Source organism: Dermacentor albipictus, chromosome 8 (genome assembly GCF_038994185.2).
Source record: "Dermacentor albipictus isolate Rhodes 1998 colony chromosome 8, USDA_Dalb.pri_finalv2, whole genome shotgun sequence".
Lineage (NCBI taxonomy): Eukaryota > Metazoa > Arthropoda > Arachnida > Ixodida > Ixodidae > Dermacentor > Dermacentor albipictus.
Genome location: NC_091828.1, coordinates 60,993,690 through 61,012,357, shown reverse-complemented (window position 1 = coordinate 61,012,357; position 18,668 = coordinate 60,993,690). Strand labels below are relative to the sequence as shown.

The window sequence follows — 18,668 nt, the reverse complement described above, 5'->3', positions numbered from 1 at the left end:
GGCTGCTGTGGGATCTTCTCAAAGGTGCAGGAGGTGCTCGTTGGATGACTTGATCCTTTCACCACTGGTCCAGGATTCGATGTTGTAGAGCTCGCCGATCCTGCCGACTGCGCCAGTTAAGTTTTGATGATTGTTCTTTTCTCCTTGAAGTCGACCAAAGTCTCTTCAAGGTGTTTATCGGCGTTGATGAAGCAGGAGGCGGGTTGGAGGTAACAAAACTTGAAGATATATTGTAACGGAAATATTTACACAGTCAAATACAGAGTTAACAAAAGAACACTGATACAAAACACACAAGTAAACAGCGCCTTACTCTTCTACTTTCTCTTAAGTTAGAGCCTAGGACAACTGTCACTACATACGATCAACCGAGTCTCACTGTTCTACCACTAAGTGGTTACGGCCCAGACTAGCGTTGCATCGTACGGAGTCTTACTGTTCTATCAGGTTTAGTGATTACAGCCTAGACTGAGGAACAAGCGCCTCGTCTCGATTGTTATAGGGGAAAGAGACAAAGAAAAAGGGCGGTAGGGTCGTTAGCCCATCCCACGGAAGCAATTGCCAATGAGAGTTGACAGTTTCTTAAGCCACAACCCAAAGGGATGGGCTTACTCTCATAAGTGAATCTATTGGAAAACCACCCTGTTTTCCCTCTTCCCACATCTTCTTCTCCCCCTCCTATTTCCACGTGGTCAGTGACGGCCTCGTCAAACACGCCAGGCATGCATGATTTATTGAGGCATTTCGCACCTCAGCGGCGTTTCTAGCCCGCAAGGGGGGGCTCGGGCGCTGGTGTCCCAACACCGCGTACCGTAGTCCCCCTCAAGGTTTTTCCTGGTAGAAAACTAATTACCGCTGGCGGCATCCGGACTCGGGTGCTCTTAAAACGACGCCGCGCCCCTCTCTACGGCGCGCACTGCATGTTGCAACACGACACAAAGCGGGCTCTCCCCAGCGCTCAAAACAAGATGCACGTGGCTGCCGTCCGAATGCGAGGGGCGCGAACCCCCCGCTCCGTACGCGCCAGACGTGGTCAACATTGCTAGCAGCTGCGTCCCTAATTAGCAGGGGACTCAAGAGCCGGCGCCACAACGTCGCGTATACAACCTTTGTCCGCTCGAGCTTTGTCCGCGTGGCCCTATTATGACCATCGGCGGAATGTCAACAAAGCCCGCGTAAAAGCATTTTCTCCGAATCCGTTTTCCGCCTCTGCACCGCGCCCCCCGCGGCGGCGCGCGCCTCGGCTCGTCACCCAACACCACGCGGGCCGTCCGACCCCTCAACAACAGAAACGGTCGCCGCCCGAGGCGCTGGGGGGTGGACGCTTCCCCATTCACAAAACGCACGGGCAACTCGCGGCACTTCAAAAGTATATACAAAACAATCATGCAGCCCTACGCCGTCCATTCTGCCTGTTCGAGAGATGAGCGGCCTAACACACGTCTTTCTCTGTCTATGTGGATATTGCACAGGAGATGAGAAGCGAAGATTGTGACAGAGTGATCATGCTAACTGTCATGCTCAGTATTGAATCCAATAGCTTCCGAATACGCGAGAATTGGAGTGCATTCATATAAAATTCGAATGAAAGAGTTTGTGTTCGCAGGCGTTTCAGAATAAAGACTAGGAAAAAAGTAGTTTGGTATATAGGGTTGGACGTGGCCGAAAAAACGGCGCTCTTTTCTGTTTTCGAATTTCCAGCACTACCACGTGACTTGAAGCTTTCCTGTGTTTGCTACATGCTCAAGTGTTTCATTTCATTACTATCACGATAGTACAATACGGTACTTTCGTGTCGGCAAGCGCCTTAAAGAAACTTGCAACCATACTTGAACCGGCAATATGTTTTCTTGAATGTACCCAGAACTGTGTTTCGCGTCGTACGAATACACGGGGTCTGTCTTCTTGCAATATTTGAAAGGCACTTTTAGTTTGAAGTCAGAATATAGTTTCTATAAAATTTATGGGGTTTTAATTGCCAAAAAGAAGATGTGATTATGATGCACACTGTAGTGGAGAACACCGGAATAATTTGCACCACGTAAGTTTGTTAACCTGAACCTTAATCTAAAACATTTGTTTCCGCATTTCACCAACATATAAATGCGGCCATCGTGGTTTTTCTCGACAAGGCGGGCAGGTCACACAAAGCAGATGTGCCTTGCGGGTATCCAAACGGAATGAAATATAGTATAATTTAAAAAAAAAACATTCGCTTTCGGTGGCGTTACTCGTGGGTACAATAAAGTGAACCAGGTTGCAGTTGAGCTGCATACAGCACTTTATTGGCACAGGTTTTGCAGAGGCAATCTTAAGATTTCATATGTAGGGCTCACCTCACACCACCTTTCATATTGGTTGGAGGTTTCTCCATGGCCGCCCTGTTTTTCTTAGGTGTTGACTCATTGCCGCTGCTGCTAGTGCTGCTGCCGCTGCTGCTGCCGCTGCTACTAGTACTGCTGCTGCTGCTACTAGTGCTGGTGCTGCTGCTACTGCTGCTGCTGGTAAAGACAAACGACTCATAGTTTAAGAAAAGCGATTGAAGTTGCATTGTACACTTCGCTTCTCGCGACAAATAGTGTTGGATGGCACAGTCCTCGAGATTTAGTCAAATGAGTGTGACAGCTCCTTAGCGGGTGAAGTCTACCTATTATATTGGTGCATTAAAAATAACTAAACTTTACAAACAATATGTGACTCAGCTGCCCAGAATCAATAACGGTACTAAACAATCACCCAGAAACTTCCCCGTCATGTGGCCTGCACAGGTCACACAAGTGAACGTATGTTCAGATAGACTTTTGTCAATATTGGCCTGCAGGTGAACGCAGGTGTTCTAGAATTCATCGAAATTGTCTACCACTCAGTACTTGCAAATACAATATCGCATGCACTATCGTAAGGCTTCTTTTGCGGGCTGTCTACCGTCGCTTTGGTTTCCGTGTCGAGCTGTGGGCATAGCCCAATGAAATGTTCGATGTCTTCGATATCACCACAGAAATCACAAAGCGGAAAAACGCATCGTCCAGCTTTGAATCACAATGTCGGGGAGTGTGTGGAGTTGGTTCTGATGCGGTACTACGCCATTTCTACTTCGCGAGTAATCCGTGGGTCACACAGGGGTGGTGTGGAGTCTGGTGGATAGCCCTGAAATGAATGGGGATAGCAGCCTTATGTTCTGAAAAATATTTGGCGCTCTTACTTTTGAGACACATGTCTGTGATAGGCATGCAATAGTGTCAGCTTTTTCATTTCTCTCAATTCCTACGTGGGGCTGGATCCAATGAAATTGTACGTTGAATCGCTTCCTCGTTAGAATTTTGATGAGTGCCAGAGATTGCCTTGTAAACTTGTCTCGACGTAGGTTTAGGTGTAAACACTGTAATAAGGATTTTGAGTTCGCGAGCACCGTGACGTCTCGTATGGAATAGGCGCGTAGTTTTCCCCAGACCGCGGTAACTGCGGCAGCTTATACTGTTGCAGACAAAACTACGCGATACTGGCGGCCAGACTATGACATATGAAGGGAGGGCATGCCAAATGCCGCTACGGAGCTATCTGTTTGTGCACACTCCTTCCCGTAAGGTGCATTTGTATGTGGGTTTGGAACTCTGATCAAGAGGTCTAGCGCATATATTTTACATGGACAGTTGAAATGGTGTCGTTTCGCTGGTTGTTAGGATATACTGAGGCTGCAGTAAACTTTCAAAAAAAGCCTTTATGGGTCTAAGCTCGATAAAGCATCGATAAAGCGTTGATAGGCCAAGTGTCCATTAAGGAGACTGCGCCCGGGGCTATCCGAGCCGAACGCTTGTGTTGGTTCCCTGATATCCAAATGCATATGACATCTGAGTACATGGACACTAACTTCTGTCCAACCTACTTTCATTGCATGTGCGAGGCTCTCCATGGCAACGTTAAAAAGCAAAGGAGGTAGCACAGTATGTGGTGGGGCGCCAAGGGAAATACGTCGGCATTCGCTCATATTTCCGCGCATATCCTGGACAAATAAATGTCAAACTGTTGGATGAATCGAGAAGCATTCCGAGGGAAGCCCACGGTCTGGAGTCCGTTGATGATGCCTGTATAAAGCACGGAGTCATATGCTTTGGCGACGTCCATGAAAATTGCGAGGGTCAAAAATCCGTTGACGCGATGGTGGTCGACGTGACTCAGTAAGTCCATGAAACTGCCCTTGGCACCTAACCGTAAACAAAATCTGGTAGCACATGATGACAGTCTACTTCCTTGCTCAAGACACCACGTTAACTACGAACATAATAGTCTTTCCATCAATTTTATTACGCATGATGTTAGCAATATGAAACAAGGTTCACAGGATACTTTCCAGACATGAACACTGGCCCCACCAATGCTGTATTTCACGCTTCTGGGATCTCTCATATGCTCCAGACGCAATTAAATAACTTGTGCAACGATGGCCCGTGTGGGCGAATTTTTCATGATAGGTTAGTGATTACTTCCCATATGCTTGTCATGGGAGTAAAAGCCGATAAACCCTCACAGATAGCAGGCTATTGTGGCTGTCTCAAGCTCTCTTGAGTGACGACGGATGGCAGCGTTTATCCCATTACGCTCCGTTTTCGCACGCGCTGTGCAGACATTAGTTTCAAATCAGGAGTAGGGAAATGGCCTGGAAGTTTCTACACTGAAGCTGCCACTCTCTTGCCTCGCAATATGTCTGGGAACAGCTCACCATGGTATTCATCCAAACATTAGCTGTATCTGTCCCAGCGTGTCACAGTAGAGAATTGCCGAAGGCACACTGAAATCTGATGATGATTGCGAAGATGGGGAAATGGTCGCTGCTCATCCTGTTTGGGGCGTTGTAGATGACACCAAATGGTCTCCAGAATGTAACACGAGGTCCATCGTACGAAAGAAAAACGCTTTGCCGTCGTTCACCACAGATGAGTCAGCAGCATTCGCAGCAGCGGCAAGTTTCTTGTTTCCAACATCTACGACTTTTTCTTCGCAAAGTTAATTATGTGTGTTAAAGTCATCACAGATTGTTCCAGGTGAGTGGCAACGAATGCAAAACTCCATTAGAAAAGCCTCCATGGAGACCTTCTTTCGTGGAGGTATATACATCGGCACCACACTTAGTTTTCGGTCTCCGAGGGACACTTGCACATCTGCGACTTCCAAGCAACTTGAACAAATGCCTTGCGCAGGAAAGGTGACGTGAGGTACTTATCGCCTGATGTATATCATTGCACTTTCATTGGCAAATGACGGTATACTTAAAGCCCCTCTACCTTCGGGAAAAGTACCACCATCTTTTGAACTATGCCGCTTTCCTCTCTCCTCTGTCTTCGATTGCCTGATTGCTGCTACTTGATAGCGCGTGCGCTTTAAGCTCTTTATATTTTGGTTTTTCAGCCTCAGCGCCATCTTGAAAGTGTCCCTCTGCTCGTCAAATGCACTTATGGCATGTATGCGAAGTGGTGGTCTGACTCCGTGTCACACGTGGTCTCGCTATGACTTGTTGCTGCGTGTTCGGATGTCATAACTATGACACTAAAGGGAAGAAGCCTTTTGCCTTACCGCGCGGAAAAGAGAAGGAAGGTCGCCGGGAAGCCTGGGTCCACCGAATAGAACGAGTCAATGCCAAACCTACGGGATCGTCGCGCCTTAGTGAGGGAAGTGCTCGTGGGTTGTTACTCTCCGTTGTGTTTTGCTTTGCCGTGCTGCGTAAACTGTCCAATTCCGGCTCAATCACACGCAAAATTTCGTGTCGTTTTTCAGCCGCCAAGGCAGTCGCTCGCCCCAGCCAGTTAGTTTTGTGGCTAGAGAGCAGTAACCGTATGAGTTGATGTAACAGAGCGACAGGTCGCACGATGACGACGCCATCGTCTCTCGCTGCCGCTTGCGCGCAAGGAGACGGGACTGGACGGAGATAAAGCAAACGTAGCAACAGTCTTGTTTGGTCTAGATGGTGTATTCTTGAAGACATAATAGGGCAGCGTCAGAAACAAGCGCGGAAAAAGGAACTTAATTACACAATACGCCAGAGCGACGATTTTCCAGCTGCTCGATTTCTGTGGTGTAGCGCTCTCGCTCCTCGTTATCGAACAATTAGGTTGGGCCATAACATTTTACTGCTGCTCTTAAATTAATTTACGAAGTACTGATATGTGTCATAAGTGTGGGCGTAATCTGCAACTCTCGTTGCTGTTCCATAGATTCTTCAACGTTTTCATTGTACTGTGTAGTTGGATGGCAGAAAATGGAGTGAACGTCGGCAGTTTCATCGCTGAAACCACTCTGTAGAACACGAACTTAGCTTAGAAAGTCACATCGGAAGTCGCATATGTAGGCACAACGCCTTCTTCATATTGACTACTTTGACAAACCACTTCACGCGATGATGGCGATGGGTTAAATTTTCTGCAAACTCAGAATCTGAACGACGCTATGAGCGACCATGGTTCAGCGGCCTCCAGGTCTTCGCGCCGTGTGTCACCTCGGATGATCGCCTGATGCGGTTAGCGCATAAATTTAAAATAGTCGTGGTAATTTCGGCATGGTGCCTGTTTGTCGTGCAGTAGGTTAGGGGACCACATTTTTACAGAAGCGCAAGTATACTTCCTTCTCTGTCCCTGCTTCTGCATAGAATATTCATACACTATTCTTTGACGTTTCTGATGTTTCTGGTGACTTGATGCTGTGACATCATTTCAATCTGATTTGTTTCTTGTGTCCAGGATCATTTTGAAGAAAATCAATATGAGCAGCTAGTCAAAAACAAGTTCGGAGAAAAAGATTTGAAGAATGCGACATTATCTATATTAAGCCTTAGGGAGCAACCCAAACCGCGAGAGCCACTAGCTCAACGTAAGCTCATACTTTTGAAAGTCTTAACGTTGTGAAAAAGAATATTTTTTTTTCACTGACCATGCGCATAACGTAATTGAGGTTCAATGCTAGAGAGGACTTGGGAAAGCTCACGTTGAGAAAATTACAAAATAATGGACCTGAGAATTCGCATTTCGGGAACATGTATGGCGTAACTACCAGGCTACTTGCACTGTGTTAGAGCATGTAGTAGCATTCTTACATAAGTGCATTGTTTACGTGAGCAGGAACCAGATTGCGTCCCAGGCGAGCCAACTTCAGCATCAGTGCCCCAATGTAGGAAATATTGTTTACTCATTCTGCAGCCCCGATTTGATCATGTTTTCCGCTTACTGCCAGCTGTGCCCCACGCAGGCCCACATGTTTTTGATGCACCCTTGAACGGCACCCAACTCCTGGCAGCTGCTGATAACACGTTCTTTACACGCAAACTTGCAGCATGTAGCATACACCTGCATTTTGTCTCACGGCATATCTGTCTCTACGTCCTGTAGGTGCAGTGGGACATGAGGCTTTCGATACCCTGGAAGGGTTTTGATAAGGCAAAACAGTGTTTCTTACTCAGGGCCCGGGAAGTATTTGGCACGAAGCCCAGTTTCTTTGCTTTCTGTATAATTGCCGGCTCCAGTTAGGACTCTGGACTACTTCCATCTTCTTTCCTCGATAGCTGCTCACATTGAAGGTACATTTCTTTATTGTTAAACAACCTTCACATAGAGTGGAATTCATCCTCACCTCTATGTGCTCTGTTAGATGCTGTTCGAGATGTGCTTCCAACTCGTCATGCAGGTTCACAAGCCCCTGCTGCCCCCAGTGCCCTCTAGCTTTAATCAATGCACAATGGTGAGTGTCCATTACCATGTGCATGCATGTATTGTGAAATTTCTTGTACATTTCTCCTTCCATAGCTCATGCATGTGCTGGCCGAGATGAGACCGGAAATGGATTGAAAACTTTCTTTTCAAGGTAAATGCTATTTCCAGTTGTTAGCGGTCATGATATATAGAAAGGATGGTGCTACAATAACAACAGAAATACAGGACGAGAACATGTGCACTATCGTCTTTGTGGTGTTGCAGAACCCCCTCTTTAAATTAGCATGCAAAATCAACTAGCCCGGCAACTTAAGCTATGGAAGTTGTCCTGCTGCGCAGTTTTCATGCTCTGTGCAGAATTCCTGGTTCCTGGTGGATCAGCACATCTCGCTGTGCCTGTGAGTGAGCTTTCATCCGAAGAATCGTAATATATCGGGATTGGAACTATTTTCCACCTCACAGAAACGGTAATGAATGCTGCAGACAGTCCTGCATCGCTCATTTCTTCCCATTAATTGTAAATCAAAATATCATGATTTCTTAACCACTACTTAAAACCAATGAAAGTCTTTCTCTAGTGTCTTGTGTTCGCAGAAGTCATTGTGAAGATGGTTATTGTGTTATGCTGCTTGTCTAGCGTTAGTTGGGCTTTGTGTCATTTTACATTTTCTAACAGTATCCTCACTTATATATTTGAATGCTGTAGTACAGCGCACCTATTTAAAGCCACATCACTTACGTTGTTTCGTATCTAAACTGGTACAAGGCTGAACAAAGCAAGATCAACATCCTCCTACGCGGTGTCTATAAACAAGCCCTCGGCCTCCCCGGTTGCACCAGCACTGACCTCCTTCAACTAGGCGTCCACAACACAGTGGACGAGCTCATCGAGGCCCATCGTCGCTCTCAGCTGGAGACACTCGCTCTCACAGCGACGGGTCGCCATATCCTCACCTCGCACGGTATCACCTACCACCATCAACACGGCCATAAGCACCAGATCTCCTCCACCATACGAGCTTGGATTCACGCCAATCCTATCCCCAGAAACATGCACCCCGAATACAACCACGCACGTTACACAGCACGTGCCACGGTTCTCACCAAATCCCTTACTCGGAACGACGGTGTGAGTTTCGTCGACGCCGCCGAATATCCCCACGGTACCCGCTTTGCAGCCGTAACCACGCGTGAAGGCTCTCTCCACCATGCTATGAGCCTAGTAACCCCGCACGCTGAGGAAGCTGAAGAAGTGGCCATCGCGCTAGCCACACAAGACCCAACATGCCATACGTCGTCTCTGACTCCCGCTCCGCCGTTATCAACTATATCAACGGTCGTATTTCACACCAAGCCTTGCGCACCTTTCAACAAGCGCCCCGCTCAACCGACCATCAGGTTACACTCGTCTGGTTCCCGGCTCATGTAGGCACCGTCCACCCGCACCTCCCAAACCTCAGCGAGGTTACCCACTCCCTAGCGCGAGGCCTAGTTAACCGCGCGGGAGAAGGGGAGGCTGCCCCCACAGGTAGGGATCGCCTGACACGCTTCAATGATATTGTGAAGTCCTACTTAGGGCGTAGAACCTTCCCCGGCCCACACAACAAACTATCCCGTGCGCAGGCTATAACTTTCCGCCTGCTACAAACCAATACTTACCCCTCGTTACAACTTTATAACAAGATCTACCCAGACATTTACCCCAATCCCACGTGCCATATCTGCAAGACACAGCCAGCCACACTTCCACACATGCGTTGGGACTCTACACACCAATACCCCGACACTAACCGCACGACCCTCTCGTCGAGATGGCACGCTGCCCTGCGTAGCCCCAACCTTGACGACCAACTCTAGGCGACCCAGCAGGCCCGCGAGGCGGCGAAGAGGCAACACCTCGACGTCCCCACGTGGCAGGTCTAGGCCCAGCCACCATCTCTTGCTGGTTTCAATAAAGTTTATTCAGTCAGTCATTAAAAAGAAACTCATTTTCTATGATGCTACTCGTTGTTACAATAAAATGAACCACCTGCAGTTCCGCCGTATACAACGATATATTGGCACAGGTTTTGCAGAGTCAACGTTGAGATCTCGGATATAGGACTCACCTTACACCGGCTTTGACATTGGTTGGAGGTTGCTCCTTGGGCGCCTTGTTTTTTCTTGGCGTTGACTCATCGCTGTTGCTGCTACTAGTGCTACTGCTGCTTCTGCTGGTAAACATGCAAGACCCATAGTGTAAGAAAAAAGAAAGAAGAAGTTGGCATTGTTCACTTCGCCTCTCGTGACACGTAGTGTTGGACTACCCGTTTTAGAGATCGGTCCACAAATTTTGTCAAAAGACTGATAGCTCCATAGTGGGCCGTCATAATAAACGACACGCGTAAAGCGCTTCAAGGCATGGTCGCGACTCTGGCTCGAAATCACAACAGCCCTTTGACAGAACTGGAAAACAACCTATTCGGTCCCAGAGAGGGTACCCTGAAGTCGTACTCGCGTCCTGACAAAGATGGCTGCGAGTACTCATGAACTAGTAACCTGCTACATTTGGCAATGTAAATCCTTGGATTTCCGGCGAAAACGAGCACACTTACAGCAATACATCACCCCCTTCGCACCACATGCTTCCCCTGGTGTTATCGCATTACAAGAGACCAAAGTATCGGCTAAGCTTTCGGGAACGCAGCGTACACGGCACTTTGCGATGATAAGCGCTGGCCCATTAACCACAGTAGCTAATCTAAACATTCTGGCGATACGTTATCACACAGGCATCGATACAGCAGCCCGCATTCTCCGGGTGGTTATCCCGTCGGCAACGCGGACGCAACACAGCCCCTTCATCCTGATTTTGTACAGAAGCCCCAAACAACAACCTAGGTTTTCACGACTATTCACCGAAGCAGATCAAGTAGCTATGGGAGCCCGCCTGCTGTTTAAGTACCTTGCTGATCGCAGGGGACTTAAATGCCCCTGCGGTCGCATGGGGATACACGGTGGACCGCCGAAAGGGAAGACAACTATGGTTTGAAGGGCAGAGTCTAGTTCTTACTGCTGTCACGGATTCAACTTGTCGCACTAGCACGGGAAACAGCGTTAGCAGAGACACTCCTCAGGACCTGCCATTCCCAAAAGGAATGCAACAGGCAGGCTGGATCAACACACGAGACAACTTGTGTAGCGAGCACTATATCATCCAAAGAACAGTTCAAGCGGGCCAGCGAAAGCCATAGGACCGCCAACTCCGCATCACGAATTGCGAAGCTTTTTGGTAGCCCAGAGCCCTCACCTCTTTCTGCGGTACCTAACCCTCTTTGAAAGATTGGGACGCATCCTGCCATCGCTGACTCTCTCAATCACCATTATGCATAAAGTCCGCTACCAGCTAATCGTTAAAAATTGCAACCAGCAGGGTTCACAATGACAAGACGACGGTGGCATCACAACGACAACGACGGAATGGTTACGTTTTGCCGCTACACGGCGATGCCACCCACCAATCGCAGTTTTCCATGAACAGCTCACGCTTTCAGAGTTCAAGCCGGGGGCATAATGGCAACGCGGTGGTTACAGTGCAATCACTACAACTGTATGACCACGATGGAAAGACCATGACTTGACAACGCTGGATTATTCACAAGTAGCGGAATGAAGGTAGCGGCACCATCCTGTGAATACTCTACTGTGTACCACAGCAGCAGGTGCGGGAGCACCGAAAGATCAGCCAAAGATAGCTTCGCTTTAAAAGTATTAATGTTCGCTATAAGGGGGGGGAGGGGAGGGAGGGGCAGGCGGCGGAATAAACTATGCACTACTGCCTCTGTACTTTAGTCCGTCGCGTTGCGTAATGTCGCCCTACGAGATGATTTATCAAGTGCTCGTGTGCTGCCTTCCATAAATATAATAAAAAGTATAGATTTCATAAATACCACCTTAGGGCACTACCGCGCAAACAAGCGTCTTAAACGCACTTAGCGTTTTCTATCAACTTGTTATTTCATATGGTGGAAGATATCGGTGAACTTATGTGATGCGGTAAACAATTATATCTAGTCATGATTTCATGTTAGAAAACGATGGCATTACTTCTTCATATATTCCAGCTTCGGAAGCATGAGAGGAAGTTAACGTTATCCGGACGTCCCATCAGGCCCGTCGCCCACCTTATGCTGACCGTCCGAGCCCTAGAATAGCTTTTCCTACACCAGGTTCGACATGACCCCAGCATGGGTGGGTGTTTTTAGAGACCTACATGTGGCATCTTAGTAGGAGCACTGTAATGTAATTATTCGTTTCTCTTTCCATATTTTGAACAAGTGAAGCCCTGACATCGACGTTAACGCTCACCTAATTTTTCTATGATGACCTAAGTGAATTATTCTCTATGGAAATAATGTATCGACAATAAAACATTCTTCGATTACACAGAAAAGAAACTGATGGAATGCCCACCCTCATAAATAGGTAGATTTTTTTCCTAAATGTGATAGCAGACGGCCTTCTAGAGGGTGATCAAATTGCACCAAATGAGTGCTTTTCGCACTTCGCTTTACTTCAAAGAAAACATTGTAGGTAATTTCAATCGGAAGGTAGTCGTGATAGTGTTGGTGTTATTCCTACCAGTTGCGTTCGCTTGACTATTAGTGTCGTCACTACTTCCGACAGTAGGCTGCTGGCCTGGTAACGAATAGCGCTTCGATTGGCAAACTACTTCCAATGGCGAACATGAGAGAACAATCTATACTGTTTGCAGTTACACTAATGTTTTCTAGAGACAGCTAATCAGTGACCCAAATGAAGTATGTCGTGCGGCAAAGAAACGGAAATTCAATGCATCAATCGAAAGCAAACATTCGCTTTCGGTAGAAACGCTAGCGCTTAAATAAAATGAAACAGTTGCAATGGAACTGCGAATGACGCGGTATTTGCCGCGGGAAAGAGAGATAGTGGAAGCTTTTATAGTTTGTAGAGGCCGGGTACCTGGTGGGCACAGTAGCACACCAGGTACCCGGGAATTGTCTTGCCAGGAGAACGGCGTTTCGCTTCGCTATCTATTCATAAACCTGTTAACCTGTCTGTTCCACGCCGTATGTACACGTCACAACCCTCTATAGAAGTGTGACACAGAAGACTCACGTATTGCAGTCGGCTACAGGGAATGGAGCGTCGTCGGTGCCTGCATGGCTTGTACTCGGCGTTGCGTCGTCCCTGTTGCGTCGAGCTCGAGGCTTGTGTCCAGTGGTTCTTGACATGTCTGGTGCTGAGACTCGACAGAACTGACGTGTATTCGCGACAGCGCAATACTGCATGACCACGCATGCGCATTCGGAGCCAAAAGAAAGAAGAAAAGATTATGATGTTTGACACTTTCGGAAATCGAGAGCAACCGTCACATGTTTTGAAAAAATGAAACGATAGTATTTGCCAATAGCTTCCCGCTATATAAGTAGTACAGTCAATCTGATTATTCAGAAGATTTTGTTCGATAAGTGATTCAATATTTCAGTACGCTTCGTTTTTACGCGAGCTAAAAATGTAAGGTTAATGCGTAAGTAAATGCTACAAATCAACAGCAGTGGCCTTTAGTGTAACGTCGGCGTCACGCTCAGTGAATGAGCGAATCTGCCATATCGCTCAGAAGTAGTCATACATTCCCGCTGCGGAACTAAAGAAGGAAGTTAACGGAATGCCCCGTGCTTGCTCAGTGGCTATGGTATTGGGCTGGTGCGCACGAAGTCCCCGGATCGAATCCCGGCCACGGCGGCCGCGTTTCGATGGGGGCGAAAACACCCGTGTACTTATATTTCATCATCATCGTCAGCCTGGTTACGCCCACTGCAGGGCAAAGGCCTCTCCAATACTTCTCCAACCTCCCCGGTCATGTACTAATTGTGGCCATGTTGACCCTCTAAACTTCCTAATCTCATCTGCCCACCTAACTTTCTCTCGCCTTCTGCTACACTTCCCTTCCCTCGGAATCCAGCCCGTAACCCTTAATGACCATCGGTTATCTTCCCTCCTCATTACATGTCCTGCCCAGGCCCCTTTCTTTTTCTCTATTTCAACTAAGATGTCATTAACGCGCGTTTGTTCCCTCACCCAATCTGCTCTTTTCTTATCCCTTAACGTTACAGGTATCATTCTTCTTTCCATAGCTCGTTGCATCGTCCTCAATTTAGGTAGAACCCTTTTCGTAAGCATCCAGGTTTCTGCCCCGTACGTGAGTACTGGTAAGACACAGCTGTTATACACTTTTCTTTTGAGGGATAATGGCAACCTGCTGTTCATGATCTGCGAATGCCTGCCAAAACGCACCCCACCCAATTCTTGTTCTTCTGATAATTTCACTCTCATGGTCTGGTTCAGCAGTCACTACCTGTCCTAAATAGATGTATTTCCTTACCACTTCAAGTGCCTCGCTATATATCGTAAACTGCTGTTACCTTCCGAGACTGTTAAACATTACTTCAGTTTTCTGCAGATAAATTTTTAGTCCCACCCTTCTGCTCTGCAGAGGTGCAGCAGTGGCGTGGAGGTAGAACACCCGCCTCGCGTGCAAGAGGTCCGTGGTTCGAATCCCGGTGCTGCGCAATTTTTCACCGGATTAAAAAAAAAGATCCGCGTGTTCACGAAATTGCATAAACAGGCCTGGAGTGTGGCCTGATCCCGGTGACCAGAACCAGTAAACGCACTCCCTCACCAGAGCAGGATTGGCCACCCTGGTGCAGTACTTGGCCACAACCTCCTATATGAACACAACAATCAAACCCCGGTCCTCAGTCCCCAGCAACTGCGAAGCAACTGACCACGGTGACAGTCAGACCTGCGACACAGCAGAGGGTGCTAAGAATCCCTGGCTCCGGACAGGCCGCCATTGGAGTATGAACCTGGCAACGTTTAACGCTACAACGTTATCTAGTGAGGCGAGTCTAGCAGTGCTATTGGAAGAATTAAAGGGCAGTAAATGGGATATAATAGGGCTCAGTGAAGTAAGGAGGCCAAAAGAAGCATATACAGTGCTAAGAAGTGGGGACGTCCTGTGCTACTGCGGCTTAGCGGAGAGACGAGAACTAAGAGTCGGATTCCTGATTAATAACAATATAGCTGGTAACATACAGGGACTCTATAGCATTAACGAGAGGGTGGCATGTCTTGTTGTGAAACCTAATAAGAGGTACAAAATGAAGTTTGTACACGTCTACGCCCCTACATCTAATCATGATGACCAGGAAGTCGAAAGCTTCTTTGAAGACGTGGAATCGGCAATGGGTAGAATGAAAACGAAATACATTATACTGATGGGAGATTTCAATGCCAAGGTAATCTAGAAGCAGACTGGGGACAAGGCAGTGGGTGAACATGGCATAGGCACTAGGAATAGCAGGGGAGAGTTATTAGTAGAGTTTGCGGAACAGAATAATATGCGGATAATGAATACTTTTTTCCGCAAGCGGGATAGCTGAAAGTGGACGTAGGGGAGCCCGAATGGCGAGACTAGAAATGAAATAGACTTCATATTCTGGGCTGACCCTGGCATCATACAAGCTGTGGACGTGCTCGGTAAGGTGCGCTGCAGTGACCACAGGATGGTAAGAACTCGAATTAGCCTAGACCTGTGGAGGGAACACAAGAAACTGGTACATAAGAAGCCGATCAATGAGTTAGCGGTAAGAGGGAAAATAGAGGAATTCCAGCTCAAGCTACAGAACAGGTATTCGGCTTTTACTCAGGAAGAGGACCTTAGTGTTGAAGCCATAACGACAATCTTGTGGGCATCATTAAGGACTGTGCAATAGAACTCGGCGGTAACTCCGTTAGACAGGATACCAGTAAGCTATCGCAGGGGACGAACGATGTGATCAAGAAATGCCAATGTATGAAAGCCTTTAACCCTACATCTAGAAGAGAACTGGCAGAACTTTCGAAATTAATGAACAAGCGTAACACAGCTGACATAAGGAAGTACAATATGGATAGAATTGAACAAGCTCGCAGGAACGGAGGAAGCCTAAAAGCAGTGAAGAAGAAACTAGGAATTGGCAAGAATCAGATGTATGCGTTAAGAGACAAAGCCGGCAATGTCATTACTAATATGAATGAGATAGTTCAAGTGGCTGAAGAGTTCTCTAGAGATTTATACAGTACGAGTGGCACCCACGATGATAATGGAAGAGAGAATAGTCGAGAGCAATTCGAAATCCCACAAGTAACGCCGGAAGAAGTAAGGAAAGCCTTGGGAGCTATGCAAAGGGGGACGGCAGCTGGGGAGGATCAGGTAACAGCAGATTTGTTGAAGGACGGTGGGCAGATTGTTCTAGAAAAACTGGCCACCCTGTATACACAATGCTTCATGACCTCGAGCGTACCGGAATCTTCGAAGAACGCTAACATAATCCTAATCCATAAGAAAGGGGACGCCAAAGACTTGAAAAATTATAGACCGATCAGCTTGCTGTCCGTTGCCTACACTGTATTTACTAAGGCAATTGCAAATACAATCAGGAACGTCTTAGACTTCCGTGAACCAATGGACCAGGCAGGATTCTGTAAAGGCTACTCAACAATAGATCATATTCACACTATCAATAAGGTGATAGAGAAATGTGCGAAATATAACCAACCATTACATATAGCTTTCATTGATTACGAGAAAGCGTTTGATTCAGTCGAATTCAGTCGAAACCTCAGCAGTCATGTAGAAATTGCGGAATCAGGGCGTAGACGAGTCGTGTGTAAAAATACTGAAAGATATCTATAGTGGCTACACAGCCACTGTAGTCCTCCATAAAGAAAGCAAGAAAATCCCAATAAAGAAAGGCGTTAGACAGGGAGATGCGATCTCTCCAACGCTATTCACAGCGCGTTTACAGGAGGTATTCAGAGACCTGGATTGGGAAGAATTGGGGATAAGAGCAAATGGAAAATACCTTAGTAACTTGCGCTTCGCTGATGATATTGCCTTACTTAGTAACTCAGGGGACCAACTGTAATGCATGCTCACTGACCTGGAGAGATAGTTACATCTAGGTGTACGGAAAAAAAACCCCAAGTGGTCGAAATTTCCGGAGTTCTCCGCTACGGCGTGCCACATAACGAGAAAATAACTTTGGCACGTAAAACCCCAAAAAGTAATAAAAAAGAGACATGTGGAAGAGGTTGCCGACCGTCTGCTGAACCTCCGCACGCTAGAATAGCTTTTCCTACACCAGGTTCTACACTAACCTAGCATGAGTGGGTGCAGTTTTGAGAAACTTAGATGTATCGTCCGAATAAGAGCACAATAGCTAAATTTTTCTTTCTTGTTTTTGAAGAAGTGGAGTGGTGATAGCGATGTCAAGGCTCACCGGATTTTTCTATGTTAAGCGTAGTGAATTATTCGCCATGAAAATAACCTCTTGTTAATTAGGCAATCTTCTATTAATTAGAAATGTCTATTTCCTAGCCTGATAAATATGCGAATTTTTTTCATCCTGAATGTCATATGGGACAGCCTTCTAGCAGGTGCTAACTTTGGACGAAATCATTGCTTTTGGACCTTTCATCCCTTCGAAGAAAACCTTGCAGGTAATTTCATTCGGTAGGTAGTCTTGAGAGTGCTGGCGTTATCAATATTTGTGAGTGTGCTTGCTTAAAGGGCCCCTGAAACGTATCGGGCAAATTTTGTAGACGCGTAGGGTACAGCTTAAGCACAACATTCGCACCGCAATTTAAGTGAAGGGCTACGTAATAATGGAGCTACAAGCGATAAGAAGTTATCCTCCTCCCTAGCCATGCTTTTCTTCTCAACTCGTTCGCCGAGCGATCGGGGCTAAGCGCCACCTTCGCAGGTTCTGCGTAATGATGCGACGTCACATCGTCCACTTCCGGTTGTTTTGGAGCCCGACCCCGCCTGCACGAAACCTCTCCGCTAGCCGCTTGGCCATCGACCTCAAGCGAGAGCTATCGAATCAGCGTGCCTTGCGAGCATTCTGTCGTAGCGCCGAACGTGTCTGGTATTCCGGTAACCACAGGCAAGCTGGTCATTTCGGCAAATGGCTGGACGTATAAACTCAAGCTGATGAAGGAACTTTAGCGTAGAACTATAGCGTAGAGTAGTACGTGAGCGGCCTGATCGGTTGGCAAGGTACAGCCACTTGTTGGCGCATCGCTTAACCAGCCACACAAAGCGCTAATATTGCTCTAACCAAGTGTAAAACATTTTAAACATTTATAAAAACAACGTGTTGAAGATTACACTCCTGCGAAAAATACAAACCAGCAGCAAAGAAGAATGCACTTCGTTACTGCTGCTGTGTATGGTTGAGCTCTGTGCCAGGAGGTGGCTGCACCGTGCAGACCACTCACATTTGCGCTTCTGCTCATCCCGTTAGGGCACAGTCAAGCGGCCACACCCTGTCCCCTTGCGCTTGCGTTTGCCCTAATACCGGACTCGCGAAACAATATTGCGTTAGTAATCTTCCGGTGTAAAGTGACGGACATAAACACGCCAATCCTGGCGCCGATCGGATAGCGGCAGTCCGATGCGCAGCAGCCAGTTCGCTCGTATGCTGCCCTGCAGAGGGGCACGATGTCGCAGCTTGGCATATTGCCAGTCGCTACGTTTGCAGTCCACAAGGCAACAAAGTCGAATCACATTGCTCGCGAAAAGACTGAGACCGACTCTGACCGTGGAGCTCTCGTCAAATTGGAGTACGTTGTAACACAAGCAGACGACACCTGCTGTTTGCACGAAGTGCTTCAGTGTACTGAAAAGTTGTTCTTGTGCACTCTCTTGATGACACTTTCTTTTTACGAAAACAAATCAACTAACATTCCAACTATTACGTACATCATTTGTTTACCATGAAGTTGGAAAAATTATTGATCACGCGCCCTGGTCAGCCAATCGGATAGCTCGCCCCACTGACGTCATATGGGTGATTTCAGTCATATGGGTAGGGGCGGCTTAAAATTCCGCCGAGCAGTGTACTGCGA

At 47.2% G+C, this 18,668-nt stretch overlaps 2 protein-coding genes across 34 annotated transcripts in view; both read right to left on the bottom strand.

Annotated features, from left to right (window-relative positions):
- LOC135915154 (histone-lysine N-methyltransferase PRDM9-like) overlaps window positions 1-13,326 on the bottom strand; it is a 473,262-nt gene extending 459,936 nt beyond the window's left edge. For 10 of the 32 annotated variants that reach the window (XM_065448154.2, XM_065448168.2, XM_065448159.2 and 7 more), the window contains exon 1: window positions 12,831-13,318. In XM_065448154.2, the coding sequence (XP_065304226.1) occupies window positions 12,831-13,019 (189 nt within the window). In that variant the 5' untranslated portion in view covers window positions 13,020-13,318. Of the gene's footprint in view, window positions 1-12,830 lie in introns of all 32 variants that reach the window. The other 22 variants (XM_065448155.2, XM_070523458.1, XM_070523462.1 and 19 more) reach the window with 10 other exon arrangements.
- Window positions 1-18,668, bottom strand: part of LOC139046731 (gastrula zinc finger protein XlCGF8.2DB-like) — a 103,158-nt gene that overhangs the window by 45,965 nt on the left and 38,525 nt on the right. The gene's annotated exons all lie outside the window — the stretch shown is intronic.